This window comes from Microcaecilia unicolor, chromosome 11 (genome assembly GCF_901765095.1).
Source record: "Microcaecilia unicolor chromosome 11, aMicUni1.1, whole genome shotgun sequence".
NCBI classification, from domain to species: Eukaryota; Metazoa; Chordata; class Amphibia; order Gymnophiona; family Siphonopidae; genus Microcaecilia; species Microcaecilia unicolor.
The window spans coordinates 96,066,314-96,083,433 of record NC_044041.1 but is presented as its reverse complement, the minus strand read 5'-3'; the positions used below and the strand labels follow the sequence as shown (position 1 = coordinate 96,083,433).

General features: G+C 46.0%; 1 protein-coding gene across 5 annotated transcripts in view; it reads right to left on the bottom strand.

Annotated features, from left to right (window-relative positions):
• CHERP (calcium homeostasis endoplasmic reticulum protein) overlaps window positions 1-17,120 on the bottom strand; it is a 117,176-nt gene that overhangs the window by 15,295 nt on the left and 84,761 nt on the right. For all 5 annotated transcript variants that reach the window (XM_030217786.1, XM_030217785.1, XM_030217789.1 and 2 more), the window contains one exon: window positions 14,364-14,450. In XM_030217786.1, coding sequence (XP_030073646.1) covers window positions 14,364-14,450 — 87 coding nt within the window. The remainder of the gene's footprint in view (window positions 1-14,363; window positions 14,451-17,120) is intronic.

Here is a 17,120-nt window from a genome sequence, read left to right as displayed (position 1 = left end):
ACCACCTGCTGGCCAAATAGGAGAAATGCACTTCAGAATATAATTAAAACAGGAAAATATCTAATGCCTTTTACAGGCTTAAAACACTGTTTCTTCACAGTATATTTTTTGTTTTAGTATTGTACACTGCTGTAATCTGCAAGTTAGCTAACTGCAGTATAGTAAGTTCTGATAAATAAAAATAAATAAGCATGGGAATGACGCTGGGCAAATAACCCTTCTTCAGCAATCTTGCCCTCTCTCAACAGGCATGCTGTGAGAATCAAGCCACATCCAGCATCCAAACAGGGCCCTGAAGGAGCAGGCTGTCCTCCACTGGAAGGCGAAAGGGTTCCCCATGCACAAGTGGATCAGATCCACATACCACTGCTGCCGCAGCCAATCTGGAGCCACCAACATTACGTGCCCCCATGAGACTGAACATGCTGAAGAACATGCCCAATGAGAGGCCACGGAAGAAACACATACAGCAGCCCCTGCAAGGCAAAGGCTGAGCCAAAGTGTCCAGCCTCTCTGCCAGTGGCTCCTTCTTCTGACTAAACTGAGGAGCCTTGGCATTCCCGGCTGTGGACATGAGGTCCATTACCGATGAGCCAACACCAACAGACAACGAGCTGAAAGGCAAAGGGAGCCAGACACCATTCCCCTGGATGCAGGAGGTGACGATTGAGGTAATCCGCCTCCAGATTGTGGACACCTGCCACACGCGCTGCTGACAATAACTGCAGATGCTGATCTGCCTATTCCATAAGAGTAGCCGCCTCTTGTGCCAGCATAAGACTCTTGGTGCTACCCTGCCGATTGACATAAGCCACTGCCTTGGTGTTGTCCGACATACGAACATCTCTCCTGTGCACCAGCTCTTGAAACGCCAACAGAGCAAGCCAAATTGTTCGCGTCTCCAGTCAGCTGATGGAGCAACGAGACTCCTCTGCCGACCAACGCACCCTGCCCTATTTATCCCTACCAATGAGCTGGCATCCATGGTCATCAGAATCCAATCCGGAGGGTCCAGAGGCATACCCCGGCTCAAATGTCGCCAGTTGAGACACTACTGAAGACTACGATGCACCAGGTGCCTCAGGCAAAGGTAGCAAGAGACAGAGGATCCAACTGAAAGGACCACCTTGCTAACAGTGCCACCTGAAAGGGCTGCATGCAGGCCCACACCCATGAACAACCTCTATGGTGGCCACCATCGACCCCCCGGACCTGCAGGATCTCCCATGCGGAGAGCACCGAGCCTAGAGTCGCTAGACCAGAGACTGCATTTTTCGAATCTTGAGGTCTGGAAGTAACACCTGGCTGACCTGAGAGTCGAAACACACTCTCAAGTATTCCAGAGTGACCCAGAACGAAAGTGCTCTTGCCCAAATTCACTATTCAGCCTAGATGTCAGAGAAACAGGACCACCTTGGACGTCACCACAAGACTCCTCTACAGACTTCACTCAAATCAACCAGTCATCCAGGTAAGGATGAAACAGCATACCCTCAATCCGGAGGGAGGCTGCTACGACCACCATCACCTTGGAGAAGGTTTGCAATGCTGTAGCCAGACAAAAGGGCAGCGCCCTGAACTGGTAATGACCTCCGAGGACCACAGAGTGAAGAAACCACTAATGTCCGGGAGGATCGGAATATGGAGGTAACGCTTCTGACAGATCCAAGGACTCGAGGAATTCCCCCTTCTGCACCGTGGTGATGACCAACCAAAGAGTTTCCATCCGAAACAGCAGCACACACACAATGCCCAATTCACCTACTTCAGATCCAAAATCAGCCAAAAGGAACCCTCCTTCTTGGCACCAGAAAGTAAAATCGAATACTTCCCAAAACTTCTCTCGTCTGGAGGAACAGGAGTCACTGATGCAGTGCCAAGAGTCTAGCTAAGGTCTGATGAACTGCCTCCACCTTGACTGAGGGACTTGCAGGGACACACAAGGAAGGCATCTGGAAGAGGCCAGCGGAACTTCAGAGCATAACCATATCTGACAATGTCGAGGACCAAAGTCACCTGGGCCCACCTCCAGTAAAACTGCTGCAACCTGCCGCCAATGGGACAAACCGGAGAATGGGTCCCCAAGACCTTATTGCGAGGATCTGGAAACTACAGAACCTCCTTGAGCACCATTACACCCCCTTTGACACCCATCCCCTCGAAAGGGCTGAAAGGAATGACCTCTATTCCAACAATGGCTCCGTTGAGAACCAGTTCCCCTGCCTGGTCGGTACTTCTGCAGCTCCTGGAGTTGCCTCCTGGGAAGCTGCCCACGATCTGTCTTTGTGAATTCAGGGAACCTTAGAGATCCCCAAGTTCTTGACCAACTTCAAGAAAACGAATCGGAGAAAATTTTTCTTCACTCAACGTGTAATTGAACTCTGGAACTCGTTGCCAGAAAATGTAGTAAAAGCAGTTAGCTTAGTGGGGTTTAAAAAAAAGGCTTGGATGGCTTCCTAAAGGAAAGGTCCATAGACCATTATTAAAATGGCCGGGGAAAATCAACTTCTTATTTCTAGGATAAGCAGCATAAAATGTATAGTACTTTTTTGGATCTTTCCAGGTACTTGACCAATGTTGGAAACAGGATGCTGGGCTTGATGGCCTTCGGTCTGTCCCAGTATGGCAATACTTATGTATTTATGTAACTCTTCCCTGCAGAGTAGCTTTTCCTTAAAAGGAAGCTGGCTCAGTCTCATCTTAGAAGCTACATCTGCGGACCAGGTCTGAAGCCACAAGAACTGCCATTCAGCCATCTACAGGGAGAAGGACTTCACAGAGGCCCGCACCAAATCATACGAGCTATACTTATTTCTAGCATTGCCTATCCCGATCCCGGCCTCCTTTTTCTCACAATTACACAGGAAAATGTTTAGATACATATGGAGGAAGCGGCCTCCGTGACTGCGAACAGCCATGATGTACCAAACACTTGACCGGGGTGGCATGGGAGTACCCAACCTCTACCTATACTATCAAGCAGCGCAACTAAGAATATTGGCAGAGTGGGCCCCTGGGGCAGCAAAGAAATGGATGCACTGGGAGAGATAATGGATAGGCAGGTATGCAATAGAGGATTTTCTATGGATACCAGGGGGAGAGATGACACATATATTACAAAGACTACCTGTCAACCTAAAACACCCACTCCAAACATGGCTACAAATTAGAAGGCGCATGCTCCCAGAAAGGAAATACTTCTGAAGAACAGCAATAAGATGGGCGGAGGGCTTCCCGCTAGGGGGATCAGAAAAGATATTTGATACCTGGGCCACAGCAGGCTTACACACACTAGGGCAAGTATGGTCAGAGGGGAAAGCGATTAGCTTTAGTGAACTTCAGGAAGAATATGGACTGATGGAGAGAGACCTGGTCTATTACTGCTGTTTACGCAGCTTTATTAAAAGATGTGCACAAGATGAGCTAGACTTAGAAGAAACAACCCTAGAACTAGCAATGCGCAATGGAGGGGGCAGAGGTAGCATATCCCGGATATACCTCGCACTGTTGGGTAGGACCGACCCTCAAGCCATAAGAGGTGGGAGAAAGAGCTACAAACCACCCATCCTAGAACAACATGGACGAGCAACTATAAATACTTACTCAGAGCATCTCCAGCACAATCCATAAATGAAAATGGGCATAAATTATTATACTGGTGGTATTATACCCCAGACAAATTGCAAAAAATATATCCGGGAACCTCGGGGCAATGCTGGCGAAAGTGTGGCCTTCGGGGCACATTTTACCATATTTGGTGGGAATGTACGAAAGTGGAAATATTTTGGGAGGAAGTGGTGAAATTGGTAAATAAGGTGCTGCAACAATCATACCCGAAAAAGGCAGAACACTGCCTTCTCCATTTCCGGCCCCGATCAATCTCTAGTGGGCAGCACAGATTGGCTACTCAATACTTTGTAGTGGCTAAGATAGCACTTGCACGAGCCTGGAAACAAGCAGAAACACCAGCATTGCAAGTGATAACTCAAAAAGTAGACTTTCTCTATCAGATGTCGAAACTGACAGCCAAGAGAAAAGGCACCATGAGAACTTTTACAAACATACAGTGGTGGAAATAAGTATTTGATCCCTTGCTGATTTTGTAAGTTTGCCCACTGACAAAGACATGAGCAGCCCATAATTGAAGGGTAGGTTATTGGTAACAGTGAGAGATAGCACATCACAAATTAAATCCGGAAAATCACATTGTGGAAAGTATATGAATTTATTTGCATTCTGCAGAGGGAAATAAGTATTTAATCCCTCTGGCAAACAAGACCTAATACTTGGTGGCAAAACCCTTGTTGGCAAGCACAGCGGTCAGACGTCTTCTGAAGTTGATGATGAGGTTTGCACACATGTCAGGAGGAATTTTGGTCCACTCCTCTTTGCAGATCATCTCTAAATCATTAAGAGTTCTGGGCTGTCGCTTGGCAACTCGCAGCTTCAGCTCCCTCCATAAGTTTTCAATGGGATTAAGGTCTGGTGACTGGCTAGGCCACTCCATGACCCTAATGTGCTTCTTCCTGAGCCACTCCTTTGTTGCCTTGGCTGTATGTTTTGGGTCATTGTCGTGCTGGAAGACCCAGCCACGACCCATTTTTAAGGCCCTGGCGGAGGGAAGGAGGTTGTCACTCAGAATTGTACGGTACATGGCCCCATCCATTCTCCCATTGATGCGGTGAAGTAGTCCTGTGCCCTTAGCAGAGAAACACCCCCAAAACATAACATTTCCACCTCCATGCTTGACAGTGGGGACGGTGTTCTTTGGGTCATAGGCAGCATTTCTCTTCCTCCAAACACGGCGAGTTGAGTTCATGCCAAAGAGCTCAATTTTTGTCTCATCTGACCACAGTACCTTCTCCCAATCACTCTCGGCATCATCCAGGTGTTCACTGGCAAACTTCAGACGGGCCGTCACATGTGCCTTCCGGAGCAGGGGGACCTTGCGGGCACTGCAGGATTGCAATCCGTTATGTCGTAATGTGTTACCAATGGTTTTCGTGGTGACAGTTGTCCCAGCTGCCTTGAGATCATTGACAAGTTCCCCCCTTGTAGTTGTAGGCTGATTTCTAACCTTCCTCATGATCAAGGATACCCCACGAGGTGAGATTTTGCGTGGAGCCCCAGATCTTTGTCGATTGACAGTCATTTTGTACTTCTTCCATTTTCTTACTATGGCACCAACAGTTGTCTCCTTCTCGCCCAGCGTCTTACTGATGGTTTTGTAGCCCATTTCAGCCTTGTGCAGGTGTATGATCTTGTCCCTGACATCCTTAGACAGCTCCTTGCTCTTGGCCATTTTGTAGAGGTTAGAGTCTGACTGATTCACTGAGTCTGTGGACAGGTGTCTTTCATACAGGTGACCATTGCCGACAGCTGTCTGTCATGCAGGTAACGAGTTGATTTGGAGCATCTACCTGGTCTGTAGGGGCCAGATCTCTTACTGGTTGGTGGGGGATCAAATACTTATTTCCCTCTGCAGAATGCAAATAAATTCATATACTTTCCACAATGTGATTTTCCGGATTTAATTTGTGATGTGCTATCTCTCACTGTTACCAATAACCTACCCTTCAATTATGGGCTGCTCATGTCTTTGTCAGTGGGCAAACTTACAAAATCAGCAAGGGATCAAATACTTATTTCCACCACTGTATGGTCACTGTATGAACAATTTCAAGATCAAGAGCTAACACCACTGGACTGAGGGAGGGAGGGATGGTAAGGGAATAAAGAGTAGATACTGGTTGAAGATATATGTAATTGGCTTGTCATGTTTGTATATTGTGGCATTCTTAATAAAATAATTCATTAAAAAAAATATCTAAGTGGTTTACAATAATAAAATAAAACTATGTGGGGAGGAAGTGACGTCACGAGGCTGAATGGCTGCTTAATCCCGGGGCTCCGTTCTAGCCTCCACTAAAAAGATACTATTTGCTATAAAACACCCTCTCACTACAGTAGCACGAACGGCTAATTGTTGTTGAACTCACCGACTGCAGAAAGATGAGTAAAAGAAGCGGCGTGCCGCATCGAGAGAGCGAGCGTTTGTCGACTAAACAGCCGGATCGAGGCCTAGCGCATCCCGTCTCCCCCAAGGTATGCAGACCTCCGGAATCGAGCCAGCTTGCGTCCCGCGAAGAGAGCCGCGAATCTGTTCCCGCTCCAGCTCCCTCACAGGAACTGACTAAATGCTTGGAAGCGCTCAGGGCCGAAATTGTGGCATCAAAAGACGAAATTCTGGAGCACGTGGACGCTCTGAGTGCCGATCTGAGAGAGCTGGGGGGGAGGGTTGAAGCATTGGAAGAACGCGCAGACGAGCTGGGGGAGAAGCACGATGAGACAGACAAACGCCTGCATAAACTGGCGGATCAGGCAGAAGATTTGCGTTTGAAATTAGACGACCTTGAAAATAGGGGACGCAGACAAAATCTTCGTTTTCGAGGAGTTCAGGAAAATGGCGACCAGGAAGACGTTCAGACAGTGGTGCGAGCCATATGTGCACAATTGATGGGCCCAGAGTTTGATGCCAGTGAGATAGCGATGGACAGAGCACATAGAGCGCTGGGGCCTGCGAGGGATAACAGACCGCGAGATATTGTGGTGCGTTTTACAACTTATGCTTGTAAAGATCAGATTTGGCAAAAAGCACGACAATCTACAAACCTCGAGTTCAAGGGGGCTCGAGTGGCGGTTTATCAAGACCTTTCCTTGTACACCCTGACTTTGAGAAGGAATATGAAACCGGTCATAGACATCTTAACCAAGGAAAAAATTCTCTACAGATGGGCATTTCCGTTTGCAATTTGCTTTGAGCTTCAAGGGGAGAAACTTCGCTGTCGCACTGTGGCGGCAGCATGGAAGAGCCTTTACGAGGTGGGATTAACATCTACAGAAAGTCCGCCGACAGACTTGGCTCCCTCGACAAAAGCACGTCTGCAGAGATGGAAAAGAGTGGAAAAAGGAGCAAAGAAACCGAGAACCCAGACCTGAGAAGAGACAACTGGGCAATATGGTGAAAAGTTAGTCTGGGAGTGTAAAGCCCCAATGGGGGAAGAGATGACTTTGTAATTCACTGAGAGTGAGAGTGACTTAAACAATATCATAAGAAACAAAATAGTACATTTACATATGTAACTAAAAAGAGATGTGGAGGCGGGAACGGGGGAAGGGGGGATTGAGGGGTTTAGTTTAGTTTGGGTTAAAAACGAGTTCTAACATAAGTTAAAAATCAGCTAGTGGAGTTTCTTCTTCAGGGTCCCAAGTAGCGCCATCTGGCGCTGGTTGGTGGGTTATTAAGAAGGGGGAGAAGGGAGGGAGATGGGAGGAGAAAAGGGGATGGGGGGGCTAGGGAGGGGGGAGGGGACAGTTAGAGTAGGGAATAGTAAGGAAGGGAGGGAGGTAAAGTTAAGGTCAAGTCTTCCCTGGCTTATATCTTATTGTTCTCACTACCGATGTAAAAATGGTCGATTTTAGGGTTTCTACGTACAATATAAAGGGGCTGAATTCTCCCTATAAGAGGCATGCCTTGATGCGGGAATTAAATTTGATGAGACCGCAGGTTGTCTTCTTGCAGGAAACACATTTTCAACCAAGACATGAGGGGCTTTTGAACTATAAGCAATATCCGCAAGTGTACTGTGCCTCGGATGTGGCAGGTTCGAAAAAACGAGGGGTAGCAATAATGTTTCATAAGGCAACTCAAGTGCAAGTTTTGCACTCAAGAAAGGATAAGGAGGGCAGATTTTTGTTACTGCACGTGATGTTGGAGCAGGAGGAATGCACACTGGCTAGTGTATATGCCCCGAACGAGAAGCAAGAAAAATTTTTCCATCGCTTGAGGAGAGAACTACAGGCTTTTGCTAAGGGTAAATTGATTGTGGCTGGCGATTTTAATGCCACCATGCAGCCAGTTATGGATAGATCAGCTCCTCCTGCTCTGACTGATCGTAAAATCTCTTGTGCTTTAAACTGTTTGGTTAATGAGATGGGTTTGTATGATGTTTGGAGAATTGGGAACACCAGGGGGCGGGAATATACCTTTTACTCAACAGTACACCTCTCTTACTCAAGAATTGATTATATTTTCTTGGATAGGACATTGTCGGTTGGAGTGGGGGGGGCCAATATAGGGCATATAACGATCTCTGACCATGCCCCAGTTTGGCTTAATATCCCATCACTGAGGGAGGAACAGCGGGACCGCAGATGGACGATTAACAACTCTTTATTACAAGACCCGGAGCTAGTAGGGAAATTTCTCCCAGTATTAAAAGAATACTTTGACATTAATATCGACTCTGGTTCACCTCTGGGTATAGTTTGGGATGCTTTTAAAGCAGTAGCCAGAGGGTATTTCCTTAAGCAGGCTGGTCAAAGATCTCGAGTTCATAAGGAACGCCTGTCTAAATGTATGCACAAATTGGGAGAATTGGAGCTTAAATATAGAGAGACAGGGGCGACAACAGATTACCGCAGATTGCAGGCTATGAGATTGGAAATAACGAATCTGCATGAGGATAGTTTGAAATTTGTGCATGCAAGGGTTAACCAAGTGTATTACGCAGGTGCTAATAAACCGGGCAGACTATTGGCCACAAAATTGCGAAAGATGAGATCAGATAGGCATATATTAAGGATAAGGGGTGCAGGAGGTGAGGTTCTGCACAAATCCACACAGCTCAGAGACTGTTTCGCACAATATTATGAAAAGCTATATCGAGAGGACGCTGCTGTACAGACTGACAAAATAGATGAATATTTGGAGGCGAGGGGTTTGAAGGCTCTTACTGAGACACAACGACTGGACCTTGACAGTCCGGTGGGAGTAGATGAAGTGATTAAGGTTATTAAAACTCTGCCAACGGGGAAAGTGCCGGGGCTAGACGGTTTTACAAGTGAATTTTATAAGACTTTTGCAAACCAACTAGCACCTTATTTGACTTTGATCATTAACTCGGTGAGGGAGGGAGCTGCTCTGCCATCAACTATGTTGGATGCATGGGTGGCAGTAATACCAAAGCCAGGTAAAGATAAAACTGAATGCGCCTCGTATCGCCCAATATCGATACTCAATACAGATGTAAAAATTTTAGCTAAGGTTTTGGCTAATAGGTTGGGGAGAGTGTTGCCTTGCCTAATCCACCCAGATCAGGTAGGCTTTGTGGCCAATAGACAAGCCATGGATAATATTCGGAGAACTGTGGACCTTGTATATGCAACCCGGACGAGAGCTAGTCCGGTGGTCCTATTGGGACTGGACGCCGAGAAAGCCTTTGACCGGGTTCATTGGGGGTATCTTGACAAGGTCCTAGCTAGAGCGGGGATAGGTACCCAATATAGAACCTGGATTGGGGCATTGTATACAGGACCACAAGCTTGTGTGAGGGTGAATGGGGGGGCACTCGGCAATGTTCCACCTGGGTAGGGGTACGAGGCAAGGGTGCCCGCTCTCTCCCTTACTCTTCGCCCTGGCAATGGAGCCCCTGGCGGAGGCGATTAGAGAGCACCCAGACATAGTTGGAGTGAAGGTAGGAGGACAGGAATATAAAATAGCGTTGTTTGCGGATGACGTCCTCCTGTCATTGACAAATCCCCAGATCTCCTTACCTAACCTTATGAAAGTGATAAGGGAATATGCTGAAATTTCAGGATATAAACTCAATGCTGGTAAATCCATAGGAATGGCGATGGGGGTGTCATCGAGTGTAATGGAGGCGTTGAGGACATCCTTTCCTTTTAAGTGGGAGGAGAATGCATTAAGTTACCTGGGGGTGAAGATAACTAGTAATATATCCGCGCTGTTTGACAATAACTATCTAGCACTTAAGAGGGAGATACAGAGGGATCTGGACCGGTGGTTGGGTATGGGTTTGTCCTGGTTCGGGCGCATAGCAGCAATTAAAATGAATATCTTGCCCAGACTGCTATACATGTTTCAGGTCTTGCCATTGAGAGTGTCTAGGTCCTTCCTGTCAGGGCTTCAGGACGCTTTGATACGATTCATTTGGAATCATAAAAAACCACGATTGCCCCGAACCTTGTTATACAAGAGCAAGAGGGAAGGTGGTCTGGGAGTTCCCAATCTGACGTGGTACTATTGGGCGGCGCAGGCGAGGGGGGCTATTGACTGGTTTAGGGGTGAGGACCATAAAAGATGGGTGGCTATTGAGCAAGCTTTGGTGGGCTCACGCCCTCTGGGCCATTTAATGTGGCTACCTAGTAAACACAGGGGAAGAGTGGACAGATTTCCTCCCACAGTCCAGGCCACGTTTCATTATTGGGACTCTATGTTCCCGGAACGTTATCCGATAATGTCGGGTTTAGCCCCAATTGCGGATAATCCCCTTTTTATACCAGGTATGTACAGTAGACCTTTTAGGGATTGGGCTGTAACAGGCCTGGAGTTATTAGGGCAACTACATGTGGGTGACAGGGTGACCCCTTTTGAGAATTTGAAGAATGATTACGGGCTTAGCTCCAGCGATCACTATGCCTATTTGCAGCTCCATCATTTTCTTAAGGGGCCCGTGTACGGTACATGTTTAAGGCGTGACACGCATCCGATGGAGGAGGTATGTGTGGACACGAAGCGTACGAGGGGGCTGATATCTTTTATGTATGATTACTTAATGAGGCTTTCAAAACCATATGTATTACATAGACAGAGGTGGGAGCGAGAATTGCAATTTACATTCTCAGAGGCCAATTGGTTGACTTTGGAGAAAAATATCAGGAAGACATCAGGGGCTGTGGCCTTACAAGAAAATGCGGTTAAGGTGTTTTACAGATGGTATTTGACACCCGCTAGGTTACACCACATGAATGCCCAAATACCACGTAGTTGTTGGCGAAATTGCGGGGAGGAGGGAACTGCAGGACACATTTGGTGGAAGTGCCCGAAAGCACAAGCTTATTGGAGAGGAGTTCAGGCACGACTTCAAGGATGGATTGGTAGGTCTGTGCAGTGGCATCCCTCGATCTTTTTGCTGGGGGCGCGACCTGAAGGTCTTGAGTCCCATCAGTGGCTCTTGGTACGTGCCTCCCTTAATGTGGCACGGGTAAACTTAGCTCAAAGCTGGAAGTCCCCCTTGGTTCCCTCAATGGTAAGATGGATAACTAAGGTTCGCCATATTTGTGAAATGGAAAGGTTGACTGCTGTAAAACAAAGAATGTTGCCCAAATGGAAGAGAATCTGGGAACCCTTTTTGACTAAGTGTGTAGAATAACTGAAGTTTTGAATGGGGGACACAAAAAGCGGGAAGACGGGTGGGAGGGAGGAGGGTGGCTTAGGGGGTGAAGGAGGGGGGTAGGGGTTTAAAGTTGGGGTAGATTTAAATGTAAAATTATAAAATGGTTGAAGTATTATAAGCTGCATATTTGACAATGTTAATCTGTTAGTAGTGTTGCAAGTGATATTGAGTAGCGTCACCTGGCTTGATTGTGCATCATCATATTTAGCTGCTGTTATGTAAAGACGGTCAAGCTTGTGTTCGATTGACAAAACTGAATAAAGACTTCTATAAATTAAAAAAAAAAAATAAAACTATGAAGTGTGAAAAAAAAATCATACGAGCTATCAGCCAAAAAAGCAGTACCCAACTCCAAATTAACGAGCTACAAAGAAGATTGAGAAGGGTCCACTGACAGGGAATCCCGCAAGTGTTTGGCCCACCTAAAGCATGAACAAGCAACATAACCACCACAGATGGCCGCCAGCAATGCCAGGGCTGAAACAAACGAGTGCTTCAACAGTGCCTCCATCCGGTGATCCTGGGTATCCTTAAGAGTCGGTCCCTCCTGGTATAGCCATCTTCTTGGTGACTGCTGTGACCAGTGCATCCATCTTAGGCAGCTGAAAGGACTCAAAGTCCACCGTGGGAGCTGAGCTAAGTCATGGCCCGCCCAATCCACAACAGGGAGTCTTGCACCAGCCACTCGGCCTCCACCAGCTTGTGCAAATCCTCGTAGTAGAGAAAGGTCTGCAGGGGCTTTCAACCCCTTTCAAAAGTGGATCGTCCTTCTAGGGAACTGGTAGCTGATCATCATCAATCTGCAGAGCCCGAAGCACCTCAGACAAGAGGTGAAGCAACTCCTGCCACCTGAAAATGCAGACCACAGAAGGGTCCTTGCCCAGAGGGACTGTGGAAGCATCCTCCAGGGGATCAAAAACTCAGGGCTCTCCCCTGTCTTCCTCCAAGGGCTCCAACCCCAAAGAAAGTACATCCTCCGGGACTCCCTGCAAGGCAACCCAAGGTCTCTTGGCCTGTGGCAGAACCATGGCCTAACCCCTGCCTCCAGCTGAAGGCTGTAGTAACAAGGAAGGACCACTGGAGGAATCTCCCATCAGGTCCTGCTTCAAGCAGGTGGCTTGGTGCAGGAACAGCACAAATTCTGGAGAAAAGGGTGTAGCGCTCCCTGGAGCATCATGCCACGACAAAACAGGTGGCCCCTCCAATGTCTCAGCACCTGCGGACAAAATGTCAGTGGTTCCCGACTGCCAAAACCACAGAAGTGCACATCTCTGGGCCCGACTCACTGGAGGGAACCTCTCTTGGCATCCACTGCTGCTTGTCCACACCCAATGCCTCTAGAGACCCACACTTATGGCTAGAGGACTCTGCCAGGGTTGCCTCTTCACATACGCAGAAAAGGCAGACATCAAGATCACATGGTGTGCCGTGCAGGCCACACACCAACATGCCTTTTCTGTTGGGGCCACCATGCCTGACTCCCGGAAGAACTCTCCTCACACCTGCCCCTCCTGGGTCTGCGTGGGTACCAGGACTCTCAGCCATTGGGCTCTGCAGGGAAAATTAATCACTGCAGATCTTTTTTTTCCTTTCAAGTTGGAGGGGGGGGTAGCAGTGACCCGGAATATTGTGTTTGCGCTAACAGGGGAGAGGGGACAAAGTCCAAGACCCTGTGCTCCTTTTTATTCTGCCAAGCCTTTGTTGATTTATCCTGTTTTTTGTTTGCTCTTTTTTTTTTTTTTTAAATAAGACAACAAATGGGGCCAAAAAGGCGCAAATAGAAAATACCAGACCAACAAAGAGGGTTGCACTAACACCTACCTTTGCTGGAAGACTACAAATAAGAAATATTGAAGTGGTGGGTTGCACAGTCCTCTTGTAGGGTCACTAATCAGTAGTTCTATCTCCCTCTGCTAGTAGGACTGCATTTTACCCACTCGTCGGGAATGGTCTGGAGTAGATAAGGAATGAATTTTAAAAAACAAAACTTAGGAGACTTGGGTGACTGCACGACAGCATCATTCTGTCATGTCACCATCAGATAACGTTACCCATTTGCGAGGTTAATATTCTTGTTGTGTGAGAATGCCTTAATTATGTACCAGTGCAATATCCACACCACTAAAAACTGACATTTTAACTCCCATGACTAATTTTTACTTCCTCTGTTTTGTTCCAACACTGAAGGAATGTTAGTTCCCAAAAAGCTAATAATTGGCTGTACCGAATATCCGTATTTGATTCAGCTTGAATAGTGCCCCGAAAAAGGAGATTTAACTGACAGCAGATGGCGGACGTCTACTTGGCCCATCATCTGGCCTGAAGCCAGTAGGCAGAGCTTGCCACCATATTGACTCACCCAAAACAATAGCAAATGCTTATCAGAAATAAGAACTGTCTATGTATGCTTTGGCATGGACTAATAGTTTGCTTTGAGTGTATCAAGATGGCAGCTATGGCTTCAATCTTGTCATGTGTCGCCATCTCCAGTCAATTAAACCTCCTTGGCCCTGAACACATTATTCGTATTTGGCTGAATAGTAATTTAAATTCAAATACAAATAATGTGGGACTCTACTCTGCTAAAACCTACTGAAATAAACACTTGATCTCTGATTTCATGTTGCTTCTTTTATTACTTGTTATGTTAAAGCTCAATGCCTATTACTAGTATTTGTCCAAATAATATTTTTTATTATTTGTATTTGGCCGAATAGTAAAATATGCTATTCGGTACAGCTCTTATTGTTAGTCCAATAAAAAAAAAAGGTTAAATTATTTTTTAGCTTCTGTACATGGCAGTCACGTCGTACCATATTTCGGCGTATACAGTATTTCCTGTATTGTAAATGATTTTTGAAACACACAATAGTGGGCTCCACACCAGGAAGGATGTGGAAACAAATGCTCTTATGTAGCTATTTACCCAAAAATATTAAAGTGGCCTATAAGGTGGATTTAGAGGGTGTGTATCCATACAGACTGTATGAAATGCTCCCTGGAAAGTGGTGTTCCTCTCTCCAAGAGGTTAAAGGCAGATTTCCACCAAGTTACAAGAAAAAAAATGCCTTAAGTCTAGCATGTTTCTCCTGGTATTTTTCTCACCTGTTCCTCTTCTCTTGACCTTTCCTCCGCCTGGCTCTCATTTTGGCCCTGAAGAATTCATATAGACCATTCTGCTCCCAGCCTTCGCTGCAAAACGAACCCAATAACAGAAATAATTACTATTTAAAAAATGCCCAGATTATACAGAGTTACAGTAGGTGACACTTGTCCAAACTTCCACCCATTGAACACATCACTTATAGAAGTATAACCAAAAACTTCAGAATCCAGCCCCAAACCAGGGTTTTTTTTCCCCTTACTGCCAACTTTGCTGCTGTAACGCTGACCATATAAGTTTTAAATATGTAAGTTCTCCTAAGCACTGCATTCATTGCAGGAAGTACTTTACAAATGTAACAAGTTGTAGTTCCTATTACAATGGATAATTGCGCACACAAATAGCTGTACCACAGAAATGGAATTGTAGACTTGGATCTCAAAGAGAGTTAAAAGCATAAGAGTCAAAGAGAAACAGATGCTTATGCTACTAAAATAATCGAGATTACTTTGATTGCTTTGGCAAAAATAATTGCAATCCAGTTACTTAGAAAAATAATTAACTGTTTTTTTTTTTTTTTTTAATTACATTGTTATTAAATATCAGAATCACTTTATTTAACAAGCCTGGTAGAAGGGCTCAATTAATAATTAAGCCATTCAAAATTTCTGTTCATCAATCATTGAGAAACCTTCTCTTGGGTGTAGATTAGGGCTGTGGATCCCAAATTGTGTGTCACAGTGATCTTCCAAGGGTGCTGACGAAAATCCAACCGCCACTCGAACCGTTACTCACCTCTTCATTCCCGTACCCTTAATTGTTCTGTTTACCTGTCTTACCTAGATTGTAAGCTCTTTGAGCAGGGACTGTCTTTTGTGTATGGTGTACAGCGCTGCGTATGCCTTGTAGCACTATAGAAATGATAAGCAGTAGTAGTAGTAGTTACTGCTCTCCCCAGTCCAGAATCTGCCTTCTCTCTGTCCTTGCTCCTCACAAACACCCATCCCTGCTGCTTCTATAGATGAGCAGCAGCAGCAGAAAAACCAGCTGCAGCCACATGTGGCCGGACTCTTCATACATGATTTACACGTGGCTGACAATCTTGCCCCCTCGAACATCATTTTCATTCCAGGGCACAGCCGGCAGCTGCATGTATGGTGAGTCTAGTCCCACGTGTCTGCAGCTTGTTTTGCCACTGCTGCTGCTCATCTAGAGAAGCGGCAGGGATGGGTGTGTATGGGAGAAGTGGGGACAAAGAGGAGGCAGATGCTGGATTGAGGGGAGTGCAAGGGAGGGCAGACGTGGGATGGAAGGGGGAGAGAGAAGGAGGGCAGACGTGGGAGGGGGAGAGAGAAGGAGGGCGGAAGGGGGAGAGAGTAGGAGGGCATACATGGGATGGAAGGGGGAGAGAAGGAGGGCATACATGGGAATGTAGGTGCTGGTGGCTGAAGCATGCCATCGATTTGTTTGCTGTGCCAGCATGGAACTTGGACCTTCGAGCAGTGGACCTTTTCAGCTGGTGGAGTTTGGACATTCCCCCCTCCCCCTAGCAAAGGTAGGACTCAATGCTGCTGGGAGTAGGAGACTTGAGAGGAAATGCGTAGCCTAAGGTTGCAGTGACCTCAGAAGTTTGGGAACCACTGGATCAGGGATATCCATTTGTTTTCAGGTGAAATGACAAGACAAAACGAATAAGGGCATTTTCAATTCATATGCCTAACTGAACTGGATATGGATCCAAAATCACCCAAAAACACATTCATTTTTGGAACCATTATAGTTTATGGCACAGATTCTCAACCCAGTCCTAGGGGCATACCCAGCCAGTCAGTCACTTTTCAGGATAATGAATGTGCATGAGAGATTTGCATGCACTGCCTCCTCAGTACACAAATTTCTCTTATGCATATTCGTTGTGGATATCCTGGAAACCTGACTGGCCAGATGTGCCCTAAGGACTGGGTTGAGAAGCACTGGTTTAAGGAACCAGAAAAAAAAGCAACTTTTTGCTTGGCCCCACGAGAATCAAACCCACAACACTTGATAATGGAAGCCAGGAGCTTGCAGTTACGTCACAAACAATTGAGGGAAAAAGAAACAAGTAAATAATTATCTTCAAAGCAACAGATGGCGAGAAACCCCTAGAGGAGTCCACTGGGCCTTCTGGTCTCCAATCAAGGATACATCCCATACATAGTGTCATAACTATACACCTCATTTGATATATATTGTTGTTTTTTTCTGATTGTATATGCTTTTTGTATCACTAAGCATCTTACTAGTTTTTATACACCCTTTAAAGCTCTTATGTAGCTTTTCACCCTTGATCTCTCTAGCGCTTTAATTTATTTACATTTGATAGCACACCTTTATATGGGATTTAAGGTGTGGTCTGATAAAAAATCTTTTAAAAACCCACACAATATAAAAAACATGACCTCCCCCCCCCCAGGGCCTCACCCAACCCAATCCTCATAACAAACCACCTCCCCAGTCATTTTGATTATTCCCCTACACACTGAAAATGCATGGATAACTCCATTATTAAGAGTGCAAAACTGCTTGTATCATTGATTTTAATGGAAATGAGAACGAATGCTCAAGAATCCACAAAAAACCCTAACAAGACATTTGTCCCATGCACATCCCTAGTACAGATGCCATAGTTTGTATTGTGTGAATATTTTTACTGCTATAATTGTCTGTTGCTTATGTTTGATTTATTCTTGCTGTACATTGCCTTGAGTGAATTCCTTCAA